The 12,623-nt window shown below is 36.6% G+C and overlaps 1 protein-coding gene across 1 annotated transcript in view; it reads right to left on the bottom strand.

Annotated features, from left to right (window-relative positions):
• The window catches only part of LOC104388937 (tetratricopeptide repeat protein 27-like), a gene marked incomplete at both ends in the record, with an annotated part of 57,107 nt that extends 46,108 nt beyond the window's left edge, over positions 1-10,999 (bottom strand). Inside the window, 2 exons of the mRNA XM_009997868.1 lie at positions 4,023-4,152; positions 10,822-10,999. Of these exons, the coding sequence (XP_009996170.1) occupies positions 4,023-4,152; positions 10,822-10,999 (308 nt within the window). The remainder of the gene's footprint in view (positions 1-4,022; positions 4,153-10,821) is intronic.
• Between the last annotated feature and the right edge of the window lie 1,624 nt (positions 11,000-12,623).

The raw sequence follows: 12,623 nt of genomic DNA, 5'->3' as shown, positions 1-12,623 counted from the left end.
TTCCTCTAGACTTTAGGGGATAAATATTTGGTTTTGTTTGTAAGTGCTTCTCTTCTCAGCTTTCTGCTGAGATTACAGTGAAGTCTATGCTCAGTTTTACTATCCAAACCAGCAAAAGGTAGCTCACGCAAAGCTGAGTTGCAGACCAAAGATAAAGGTAAGCTAGCAAAACCAAGTACGCCCTGAGAGTGCTACATGTAGAAGGACTTATGAGTACTCTCAACTACTATGAATGCTCTTGTTCATAGTCCCTAAGAGGATGACACTGCTCCATTTTTAAGGGAATATTTTCCAAGTGGCTGCATTAAAAACCTCCCTTTGTTCATATACTCATAGCAAGGGAATGTAGGGCAAGACTGTAGGGTACTTTAGCAGATTATCTCTGGCTACAAGATTTTGCCTCCACATTTAGCATTTTATCATTCATTCTTATATTTCACACAAATGGGTGAAATTTGCAAAATATTCAAAGCCTGTATCTTGCTTGTCACTGGAACTCCCAACAGGTTGAATCAACAAAGTTAAGGAATCATACTGGAATTGAGACATTAGTACTACAAAGTACATTGGTGTTTTTCCTATGAATTATAAACACGGCTATTGGTGCCAATAGAAGTGTGCTAACATTTCGGTCTCTTTCAGCAAAAGGATCAAATAGTGCTTAAAAGAAGCAATACTAGGAGTATAAGAAAAAAGACTTATCAAAATGCATTCCAAAACTCGTTATTTGGAATCAACCTTGAAGTTACAAAAAGCTGATATATGCATTTGGAGGATTCCTACCAGTTAATTTAGATGTATTATCAATCAACACATTGGAATCTTCTTCCAGATGGAGCTTCTCACTGTTGCCAAATATATCCTACTTGTGAATATGAAATCAGACAACATATAAAAGGAGCTTGTCCTCACAACATCATTTCAGTCATCAGTGGTCTTAATCAGTCCTACTACAGTTTTGTCCAGTTCATCTACTGAAAATACTAAACTCGATTGTATAAGCTAATACTCAGAAACTCTGAAACTTAAGGCAGAATAAATAGGCTTCAATAGTTCTGTACCTTTTATTCCCTTACATGCAAAGAGACAATGACAGTTCTTTACATTGCACAGAGCCCATTACTACATCCCACTCATTATAAGCACTTAGCTCACTAAAAATGCTTTAGTCATAATCCAGCAATTCACAGCCAGGACTGCTAATCCATATTAACTGAAATCTAGTGGTTTTTAAATCTTCTTTTAGCACAATCTGCTTATTAAAAACCTCAGTGTAGTATCAGTCAGACTACTAACTGTTGCAGTAAAGTCTCAGAGCTATTTTAGAAAACAAAAAGACACCTAATAACTGAAGTGCTAGCTGGTTTTCTGTTTAGAAATTATTGAAGTACCTTTACGTACAGACTCAAAAGAGAAAAGCACAAGTCAGTTCTTTGAGACATAAAAAAGAAATCCTAACAGAGTACATGAACACAACTGCAATTTACAGAGAAGGCTGGAATCAATTTGGGGGATGGGATAATAATGTACACATATTCATGAATACTGTTCATGGAAGACATCCAGGAGGCCCCTACTAGCAGCTCATCTAAAAGAAGCTATTTAATTTTTTCTTCCTGGAATTAGTTATAGTCTCATGCAGTCTTAATAAACTCATAAGAAATTAATGATGCATTCAGAAGCTATCTAGGAGCAGAAATGAAACTATGCCACTGACTCAGAGATGAAACTTCCAAAGGATAGAAATGGCAGCAGTTAAACAGTCTGAAAACAAAGTTAAGTCTTACCCAATCAAGTGTTCTGAAAATAAGAGTAAGTTTTGAAAATATTCCTGAAATAAATGAGACATTGTAAGGCTCAAAGTGAATTATATTACTTAGAGCAGGCTAAAAGAAACATGAAGATGTAATTTTTTAACCTTGACAGGGGAAGGATTATTTTAGTTTGAAAACCTGAAAAATGAAAGGTCTATTTAAACAGGGCTTGTATCAGTCTTGATGACAGAATATAGAAGATTAAAAAAAAATACAGAAAGTTAAAGCTATATTTTTAATCCACTTTTTCCAAACATCAGTGTATGGAAGATAGGAAAGCTGCATTAATTGAAGCACAAAAACATCCATTTATTAAGATGGCTATTTTTACTGAGCATTTAAATGTTAAGAATCCTTGGAAAGAAAACTAAGTACATAAAGATGGCTCAAAACATACAGAAGCCTTTGAATTAAGATGTTGAATACATTAGAGAGATAAATAAGAGGTATTTTATTTTAGCAGATAAATACTTAGTGCTGTTGAGAAAAAAAGTCCACTAACATTTCAGAAGTAGGTAATATAGATAGCAGTAATAAAAGTAAACAACTTCTGCCAGAATCCATAAAGACCTAATCCTTGCAGCAATATCAAAGTCTGGAGCAGTACTCATTAGAAATCAAGTATGTTCAAGTCTGTTTTCCTTTACAATCTCTTGCCAATTTGGTTTCTAGAACACCACCTTTGCAGAAGAAAACATGGTCCAATGCATTACATTCACACCCTCAGCAGAAACATAACAGAAGCTAAATAGAAGACATATTCCCTTATTCAACAGGCAATTACTATCTCAGTCTTCCACTAAGACAGACAAGAAATGAGATGGTTAATAGAAATTATTAAGATTGTGTTTTACAGGTCTGTGAACTCCATCAATGACAGCAATTCTCACTACCATCTTGGGCTGCAATCTCTGTGTTAGACTGCAGTCTGCACACATACACTAAAATAAAATTTTAAGAGCTCTTAAGTACATTGTTTTTCCTGTCATTTATGTAGTCATCAGAAGATGAGATTTGAATTTCTAGTGTCAAAAATTGGGCAAAAAATAGGCCAATATACACAACATGTCAGCTATAAAAATTAAACCAAACCAAAACCCATCTATTTAAATAAAGGGGAGTAATACTGTATCTGAATGAGTTCTTTAGAAATACAACCTTGCAAATGAACCTAGGGCATGAATTCTGAAATTATAGAATTGTTGCAAAAACATGCAATGCAGTAATGCATAGAATAATGCAATGCAGATTTGATGTTTTTATGCAAAAAATTTCATACACCTAAACTTCCACTCATTCTACAGTTAACAGCATTTATGTTTCTCATGGTCCATAGCTTATTCACAGTGAAATTCTAAATTCAAACTCCTGAAGACTTAGCATTAGCAGAGACTAGTGATACGCCCTTCCCTGACATGCTGCAGTAATTAGTATTTTACCATAGGTTTTATTGCCATGGTAAATAGCAATTTACCATAGCAATGAGAAAAATCAATGCTCAAGAAGCTGTGCTAAACCACAGGAGCAGGACAGTCATGAGATGGAGCATGATACAGCCATGATAAACAACATATGCATTTCACTAAAAAAATGTATGATGTTGATTAGTTATAGATACAGGTGTCAAAGTAAAAAAAATGGACAGTCCTCAGTTTCACTTCCTCCATTTCCCTCCTCTTCCAAACGCTTTATTTGAATTACCATTTTTGCACAAATGCTACAACAATTCACTTGGTGTCATCAATGACCCTAGCAGGATACTGAGGAAACAAGTCTACTGTTCTCTTACTATCTGACAGATATTCTGCTGTTTGCAAGGCAGGAAGCTTCTACGTTACACTAAGGAGAGAAAATTTCTAAGCCATTTATAAATATCTTCCTTTGATCCAGCTAAGGACACATTCCAAAATAAAGAAATAAAAAGTTTATTGAATGCAAATGCTTGTCAGGTGAATGCTCCCATATAATAAACATACCTTCCTCATCCAAAACCCACATCTCCTGCAGGAAATCTCTTAAGTAGAGAAACAGACTAACTACTTTTAGGACACTGCTTATAAAACTGATATAGCTGAAGATGCTTCCACAATAGCAGCCAGTAGGATCAACTATCAAGGCAATTCCTTCTAGCACTGCACGTCACAGACGTGCGGTCACATGTGAAAAGCAGTGATGATAAAGAGACAGATTATTAAAATCCAAGTATACCTCACAGAATTTCTCTAACAGTGCAGGTGGCAAAAAGTCCTGAAGCTTTAACTGAATGGGAGGCCCAGTCCAATTGCTTTGAACAAAGAGCTGCAAACTGCCCATGCCAAGTAGAAACATCAGCCTCTGCCTGCAATACAGATAAGAAAAGCAATTAGCAACATATTACATTTTTAATTAAGGCTACGAGATCTGGTAATTCCTACACTATCTCAAACCCCTCAGCCTTAATAATTTTTTTTTTAAAAATCACTCTTGTTAGGAAGATACAATGAATGTAGTATTCAAAAATGGACAGAGGAAACCAAAAGTCTTGGAAATATGTTTGCTTATAATGGTTGTAATTAATGACAAACATTTTGGAAGCAGAGTTAATTTGTATGTTTCAAAATTTAATGCTGTATGCAATTACCAGAGATCAGAAGATTAGCACAGGATGCAGATTATCCCATATTTGCCTACTGCACAGTTATGTTTTCTTACGATACATCTAATCCTCAGCATTTTCAGAAAAAAGATACTGCATTAGCATATGTTCCACAACAGCATGATGATTTTTCTTTCGATGCAGCTGCTTATTTTCACAATTAAATGAACATAAAAAAATTCAAAACTATAACTTCCAAGTTGATTCAGATACTTCAGCAGCAAATGTAATCTCATTCAATGATACTTTTTAATATAAATAATAATCTTTTATTATAAAAATGGAATTCAGAGGTTCTATTTCTTTCCTGAAGCTAAGTATGGCAAAAATTTCTGTATCTACAAAGCTAAGTTCACCTAACATTGTTATATTTTTTCTTTATGTACCCACAGTAGCAAACAATCTATTTGGTATACAGAAGGCAGGGCACCATCTCTCTGAATTAACTGGCATTTTACAGGTGTAGACTTTTAGATTTACATAAACTTCTCGTTTGTTTTATTATTCCTTAATGACTTAAAACCTTACTGTATCATAATCAGTCAAGTGCCAACAAGTGCCCTGTCACATATATAACATGCCTCCTATCTACAAAAAGTTAACATTTTAACTGTGTCGGGTTTATATAAAAATTGGTATGTTAAGGAGCATAACTGGACTGGAAAAACCCAGTCTTTTTTTTTTTTTTTTAATCTGTAAAACAGGAACTTAAGCAGTCTTCCAAACAGAAACAAAAGGATAGTGTTATAAAATCCCTAAAAAAAAAGTCAAATAGAAAAGCCACACACAAACAAGCGGCTGGTGGGCAAGAATGTGACAAAAGATGTAGAACAATAAAAAGCAGGGGTGGGGAATGCTTGTCTGAAAATAAACAAAAACACAGCAACAGGGTCTTCAGGAGTGTTAGAGAACAAGGACTGGTATAAGGAGTTCTTCTTGAACAACATAATATTTACTGGCTGTCATTATTCAGCTAGTAACTATCTAGCAGCAAATATAAATACCATTAAACTTCCAAATAATTCACTAACACAAAGCATTAACAGTTACTGTACACTTAATTATTACCATTACATATAAAACCACAGACATACATTTTCTAATTATTTTCCCATGATACACTATGCTTTAAAGCTTCAGAAAGATAACACACAGAACAATCAAATATCTCTGCACTGTGATTTGGCAAATGCACTTAGTCTTCTGAAGACTCATTTTCATTATTTTATCACTTACACTATTATTACTAGTAATAATTTTTATTTACTTAGCATTGACATTAATACACACGGCCGGCAAACTTGCCTTAAGTTTTCACACAGTTATATCAATGCAGAAGGCCTGTGGAAACACTGAAAACTGATTCTATTACTGTGGTTGATACACCGTCCCTCCACTGGCTAATTCATCATCACCCATTTATTTTTTTGCCACGTTTTCAGATCCATGACCAGCTTCCAGTCTCCTTATCACTCACTCTGTATCAGAAAGTCAAATCCAAGCTCTAATCCCCGCAAATGCTAGCCTTCCTTGCCTGTCCCTTTATTTCCCCCCAAGAAAACATTTAATTCTATCTCCCTGACTGCCCTTCACACTTACAACGCAGACCTGTAAATCACAGAATTACACAATTGTCATGGTTGGAAAGGACCTCCAAGATCACCTAGTCCAACCATCAACAGAAAAACACCAACAAAAAAAACCAGAAAAGAAACAAACAAAAACCAGCAACAAACCCTACAACCTCAGCCACTAGAGCATGCCCTGAAGTGCCACATCCACAACTTTCTTGAATGCCTCCAAGGACGGTGACGCAACCACCTCCCTGGGCAGGCTGTTCCAGTGCCTGACCGTTCTTTCAGTATAGAAATCCTGCCTAATATCCTATCTGAACCTTCCCTGCTGCAACTTCAGGCCATTTCCTCTGGTCCTCCTGTTATTTACTTGGGAGAAGAGACCAACACCCACCTCCCTAACATCTCCTTTCAGATAGTTGTAGAGGGCAATGAGGATTCCCCTCAACCTCCTCTCCTCCAAACTAAACATCCTCAGTTCCCTCAGCTGCTCCTCATGTTACTTGATCTCTAGACCCTTCACCAGCTTGGTAGCTCTCCTCCGGACATGCTCCAGCACCTCAATGTCCTTGAAGTGAGTGGCCCAGAACTAAACACAGCACTCAAGGTGCAGCCTCACCAGTGCCAAGTACAGGGTCACAATCACTTCCCTACTCCTGCTGGCCATGCTACTCCTGATGCAGGCCAGGATGCTATTGGCCTTTGTGGCCACATTGCTGGCTCATGCTCATCCAGCTGTCAACCAGCAGCTCCAGGTCCTTTTCTGCTGGGCAACTTTCCAGCCATTCTTCCCCAAGCCTGTAGTGTTGCCTGGAGTTGTTGTGACTGAAGTGCAGGACCTAGCATTTGACCTTATTGAATCTCATACAATTGGCCTTGGCCCATCAATACAGCCTGTCCAGGTCCCTCTGCAGAGCCTTCCCACCATCAAGTAGATCAACATTCCCACTCAATTTGGTGTCATCTGCAAACTTACTGAGGGTGCACTCAATCCTCTCATCCAGATCTTGGATAAAGATACTGAACAAGACTGGCCCCAAAACTGAGCCTTGAGGGACACCTCCCAAAGGCTGCCTGAAATTTGCTCTTCTGTACTGCCCGAAAAGTAACAAAGGAAGTACCCTGCTAGTGTCCTACTTACTGTAGTAGCCTACAAAGTTTATTTTCTATATTTACTTAGACATATGTCCATATACATCCATTTTTTTATCTTCCTTTCTCTATGTGAATGGGAGATTTTACTGACTTTTGGTTTTTTTTAAAACATTCTTTACTGCAAGTCAAGTACAACTGTGATCTGTGGTGTAAAATCATATGCTTATATACACTCTACTGTAATATTCATACTGCTATACCTAGTATTGCTAAATTCAAAAGAATAATAGAGAATAATGTATTAAAAAATAATGGATTTGTATATAATGCTAGAATTTACAAACAAAATATAAGTGAGAAAATACTCAATTGCCAGACCATGCTTAAGATGCAATTTGGTTGCAGGTTCTGATTTTGGGAGCGTTTCTTTTTGGTGAAGCCAGAAACTACATAAAAGAAGTTAAAGAATAATTACACACAATATTTTTTTCCATTCATATACAGCAAAGCAAGCTATAGAAACAGCAATAATTTATTCATTTTTATTTTATAGCACATCAGTTAACCAACCATCAGATGCCCCACAAAACATATCAGAAATACCCTCGAGTGTTCTGGATGGGAAATCATAACAAGCTTTATTGTATTTATTTGTTTTGGAAAGTTTGGTATTCATCTATATGTTAAATAAGGCAGAAGTAGCAAACACCTGGTCAATAAAATCAAGTGTTAGTGCTCATTTTGTAGCTCCTTTAGGTTTTGGAGCCTAACGTGATAAAACCTTCAAAGCTCTTTTTAAACAAGCTCATAAAAATATTTTATCTTTTCATTATGTCTTCAGCACTATTTCTTTCCAGCCTTTACTATCAAATTGTTTTCAGGCAATGAATGCACCTCCTTCTCATAGAGCTCAGGACAAAATAAAAAGGCATCCCCTCTCTACATGGGAAACACATACTAAACACATACTTTTTAGAAGATAACTTTTAACCAAAGAAGTGAGCAGCAACAGAAGGAAAATAATAAAAAACCCCAAACAAGCTCCTATTCAACAAGCTTATTGTAAGGAATACTTTCAGACTTCATTTTTAAGCCACAGAGTTCAAAAGTACCATAATGACAAAATGTCTGGGGCAGCAGAAGGAGAGAAGCAAACAGAAAACAGGAAAAGTTGCAGCAAGTTTTAAAATAGTGTTAAATATTTTCCTTACAGAACTGTGGATTTGAAAATGGAAAAAGTTACAGGCTATATCCAAAGTAATTACAGTCTAGATCCAAATTTTGAGCTGTTTTGCCCTCAAGCTGCTCACTTTTAGCTTCAGAAAAGGAACTCCTTAAGAGTTCTTTTAACACTATTATAAAAGTGTACTTTGTATTGTGCTTATACTGTGCTAAAAGAATAAGATTAACATTATCCAACTTTCTGATTAATTCAACTGCCATTGAGTTATTTAATCTCCAAAATTCCAACTTTCTGTTCAAGGAGAAAAGAGTATATTTGAACCTACCCCATTTACTGAAAGTCACAAGAAAATCAGTGTCTTACGGAATTTTTTGAGCTAGAACCTAGAAGTTGGCTGCACTTCCTTTGAATCACTGAACAGAAAAAGACATTTTTACCCATTAAAAAAACAGACAAAAACATTTTCACTACAGGCAATGGAAGGTCAGAGTGCAAAAGTTGCATTAATTCCTTCCATAAGGCAGTCACAGGTCACAGACCCTGCAGGTAGGAAAAATGACTAAATAACATATTTTAAGCTAGAAAGTCACTGAAGACAAATAAAATATTGCAGATCTGCCTTCCTGTCTTCTTGCAAGGGGGCTATTAATGCTGCCCAGAGTTGCACAGGGAACAGGAAAAACCTCAAAGACCAAAGAGCTGGAGTATAAGCATCTGAGGAACAAACTGCTTTGCCGTCTGCAGCAGGACAGCAGCAAAGTCCCGTAAGTGGCATATAAGCAAAGAAAAGCTCACAGAGGGAGCAGAAGACACATCATCATGACAGGATGCATATGAAGTATTAGTGAGTGCATGATACAGATTATTATCTTTTAAAAAGCTGAATGGTTCATAAAGGCAGCAACACGTACTTCAAGCAAAGATTAAGATCAGTATTTTGTCTATTTCAAGCCCTGACTAATCCTTCTTTGCTTGCTGCATTATTCAGAATAAACTACTGCAAGATGACAGAATCTAGCAATATTGAAAACTTCCTCTAGATTATGTTACCATCTAAACTTCAGCAGCACATTTAACAGCAACAGCACAAGTAAGAAAAAAAAATAAAAAGTGCAGAGACAAAATGCCCAGGAACAACCTCTAACATTCCAAATCAGAAAACAGGAGTGCATTGTATTGTGTACCACACTAGAAAATGTTAAGTGTCTGACACACTATGATCATGAACAAATCTCAGCTCAACTGAGTTGCCAACTATTTGTTTCTCTCTGAAATTTTAGGTAACTCTTGGGTTTTTACCTGTCATACCAAAAGCATTTGTACTACTTTTACCTTTGTCTTCTCTTAATTTTGCTCTTTCAGCTAAACTTTTTCCCACTCTCACCTTTTAAAGTAAACAATTGTATCATATCATAGAATAGTTTGGGTTGGAAGGGACCTTAAAGATCATTGAGTTCCAACCCACCTGCATGGGCAGGGACACCTCTCACTAGACCAGGTTGCTCAAAGACCTATCCAAGCCGGCCTTGAACACTTCCAGGGAGGGAACATCCACAGCCTCCCTGGGCAACCTGTTCCAGTGTCTCACCACCCTCACACTAAAGAATTTCTTCTAATGTCTAACTTAAACCTCCTCTCTTCCAGCTTAAAACTATTACCCCTCATCCTATCAGTACACATATATACTACTTCTGCTACTATTATCTCTCTAGCATGATAGATTTCAGTATGTTCAAACTGCTGAAGTGTTGGATTTGTGGTGGTTTTTTTTCCACATCTCCTATGAAGACAGGCTGAGAGAGTTGAGGTTGTTCAGCCTTGAGAAGAGAAGGCTTCAGGGAGTCTTTACAGCAGCCTATCAGTACCTGAAGGGGCTACAGGAAAGTTGGGGAGGGACATTTTACAAGGGCTTCTAGCAACAGGATTAGGGGGAATGGCTTTAAACTGAAAGAGGGGAGATTTTGGTTAGAAAAGAATTAGTATATACAGTACAATTAGAGAGAATCTATCAGAGAAAGTCTTGTGAATAAAATAATTAATCAATTAATAGCATCCATGAGTAGTAATTTACTCATTTCATATTAAGAAGAGCAGAACAACCTTACTGTGAATCACTTAGAAATACAGGCATTGCTCAGACAGTAAGTTCACATGGTACTTCGAGTAATCACATAAATGTAAAGCAGTATTTCAGAGAGAAAACTGTTAACAAATTGTTTAATGATGCATGATTTTATGTTTGTGAGCTTCTTTATACCAGCAGCTTCAGAGGTAATCACTGTAAATGAAGCCAGTGTTTTCAACAAACCCTCATACCACAATACTATCCAGTGAAAGGAACAATGATAACAAATCCCCAAGGGAGTGGGGGAAACAACCCAAGAAATCTGTTTTCTGGTTTTGTTTCAGAACAAGAATTTTGGAGGCCATGTAACATACTGCAAAATTTTTAAAAATGCATTTTGTAGAAATCAAACACAGCCTCTATTAATGTTCCATATAATAGACAATCATTTCCACCTTTCCACATTATCGGTGTCTGCCGAACAGTCCAGGTATGCTAGAATCTGTCTCTCCAAGTAACTGTCAATGTCTTCCTCCACCACAGAAGATGCACTGAAAACATTCTGGATGGCTGAGTTTGAAAATATTGCCTCATATTTCCCATCAAAAATCAGCTGCAATAATGATCCACATTCTGGAACAAAAGAAGAAAAAAAAGAAAACCGAAATCAGTGTCAAAGTTGAAATGACTTTGTCTTACAAGACTTATTTAAAAAATAAAACATATTCCACTCCCCTTTCAAAAACGTAACTTCATTTACATTGCAGGAAAAGTGCAGTTGCACTGAAACTACAGAGGAGCATTAAGCAGGCAAAATTTATTTGAAATAATTTTCAAATGAATGCAAAACGAAAACGTGCACTGAAATTTCTGAGGAAATATATGGATGGCCTTTCCAACATATATGCTACAGTTACTGAAGATTACTTCAGTTACCATAAGAGGGATTTCTTCCTCCAAAACATTTTATACGAGTGTGCTACAGAAAAATACTATATGTAAGACAAGAATTACACAGATTAGAGAACCTTTTCAGGGAAAATGTAACTAATAAAAATGGTACAATATTTGCAGAGTTCAGTAAATAAGTTCTCATGTAAAACTGCAGAAACTACTCATTCCTTCCTTTAAATGTTTAGAATATTCACAAAGAATGGGAAATACTATTATATCCTTATAAAACCCATAATAGGAAAATAATTCTTTACTACCTCAATTATCAGCCTGCATATGGAGTCAGATTCTTAGGAGTAACTACTAAGGTAGATTTAGATCCATGAATATTTCTCCACTGAAGTCTTTCAAGACAAACAGAAGTAATTAAATGCTGTACATGTAGTTCCTAAGAAGCTTCAAGCTCATCAAGTACTTGACACAGGCTACAACACTGTTCACAGAAGGTATCTTGCCTTCTTTCTTCAGATATGCAACAGTGCATCAATCCCGCAGCTGTCAGAACAACTTCACCATGTTAAAATCTTGTATTCTTGAGCATAATCAGTACCTGCTGACTGGTTTTAAACTAGCTGATGCTGGTAATGGTGCAACTAAGGAAATGAAGAGGTCTGCATAGGATAGGTGCCTTAATATTAATCTGTGGTTCCAGTTGGGGCCTGCAGCTCCCATGCACTCTATTACCATAGCTTCACTAATATTAGTACCCAAGCAAGTCAATTAAATTTACTAGCACAAGTTTAAATCCACACAGGCAGCAGCTGTGCAAGAAAGTGAACCAAACAGCAATTCCATGTTCATCCAGCTAAAAAAAAGTACTCTAAATTCCAGACATTTGGGAAGACCAAGCACGGAACCAACTTCAGTAGCAATGATGGATGACTTGGGAGGAATGGATGATAAAAGGACATTCATTCTAATCTCTCTGGACCAGGCTGTTGAACACAATTTACTTTTGCTCCTTGCAACAACAATCAGCTGAATGATGTAAAAGATTAAAAAACACTTTAGGCTGCACCTGGAAGGGCATATGCAACAGAAGAGTAATGGTTCTGCAGCCGTGCTGACATAATACTCTCAGAGAACTGAAATAATAAGAAACTACTGGTTGTGATGACACTTATAAAAATACTGAGGTTTTCTCTTTCCAGTATAACTGTAAGATAACTGTGACCATGTAAAATCTTGTTTTCCCTCTTATAAGAACAAATACAATTTCAAGGTCACAGTCTTTAACTTTTAGTTTCAGGATTATCCATAGAAAGGGCCCATATAAGAGATGACTAAGAATCATCACAAACCC

This window comes from Chaetura pelagica, unplaced genomic scaffold (genome assembly GCF_000747805.2).
Source record: "Chaetura pelagica isolate M959 unplaced genomic scaffold, ChaPel_1.0 scaffold1645, whole genome shotgun sequence".
Lineage (NCBI taxonomy): Eukaryota > Metazoa > Chordata > Aves > Apodiformes > Apodidae > Chaetura > Chaetura pelagica.
This window is presented reverse-complemented; position numbering and strand designations above follow the sequence as displayed.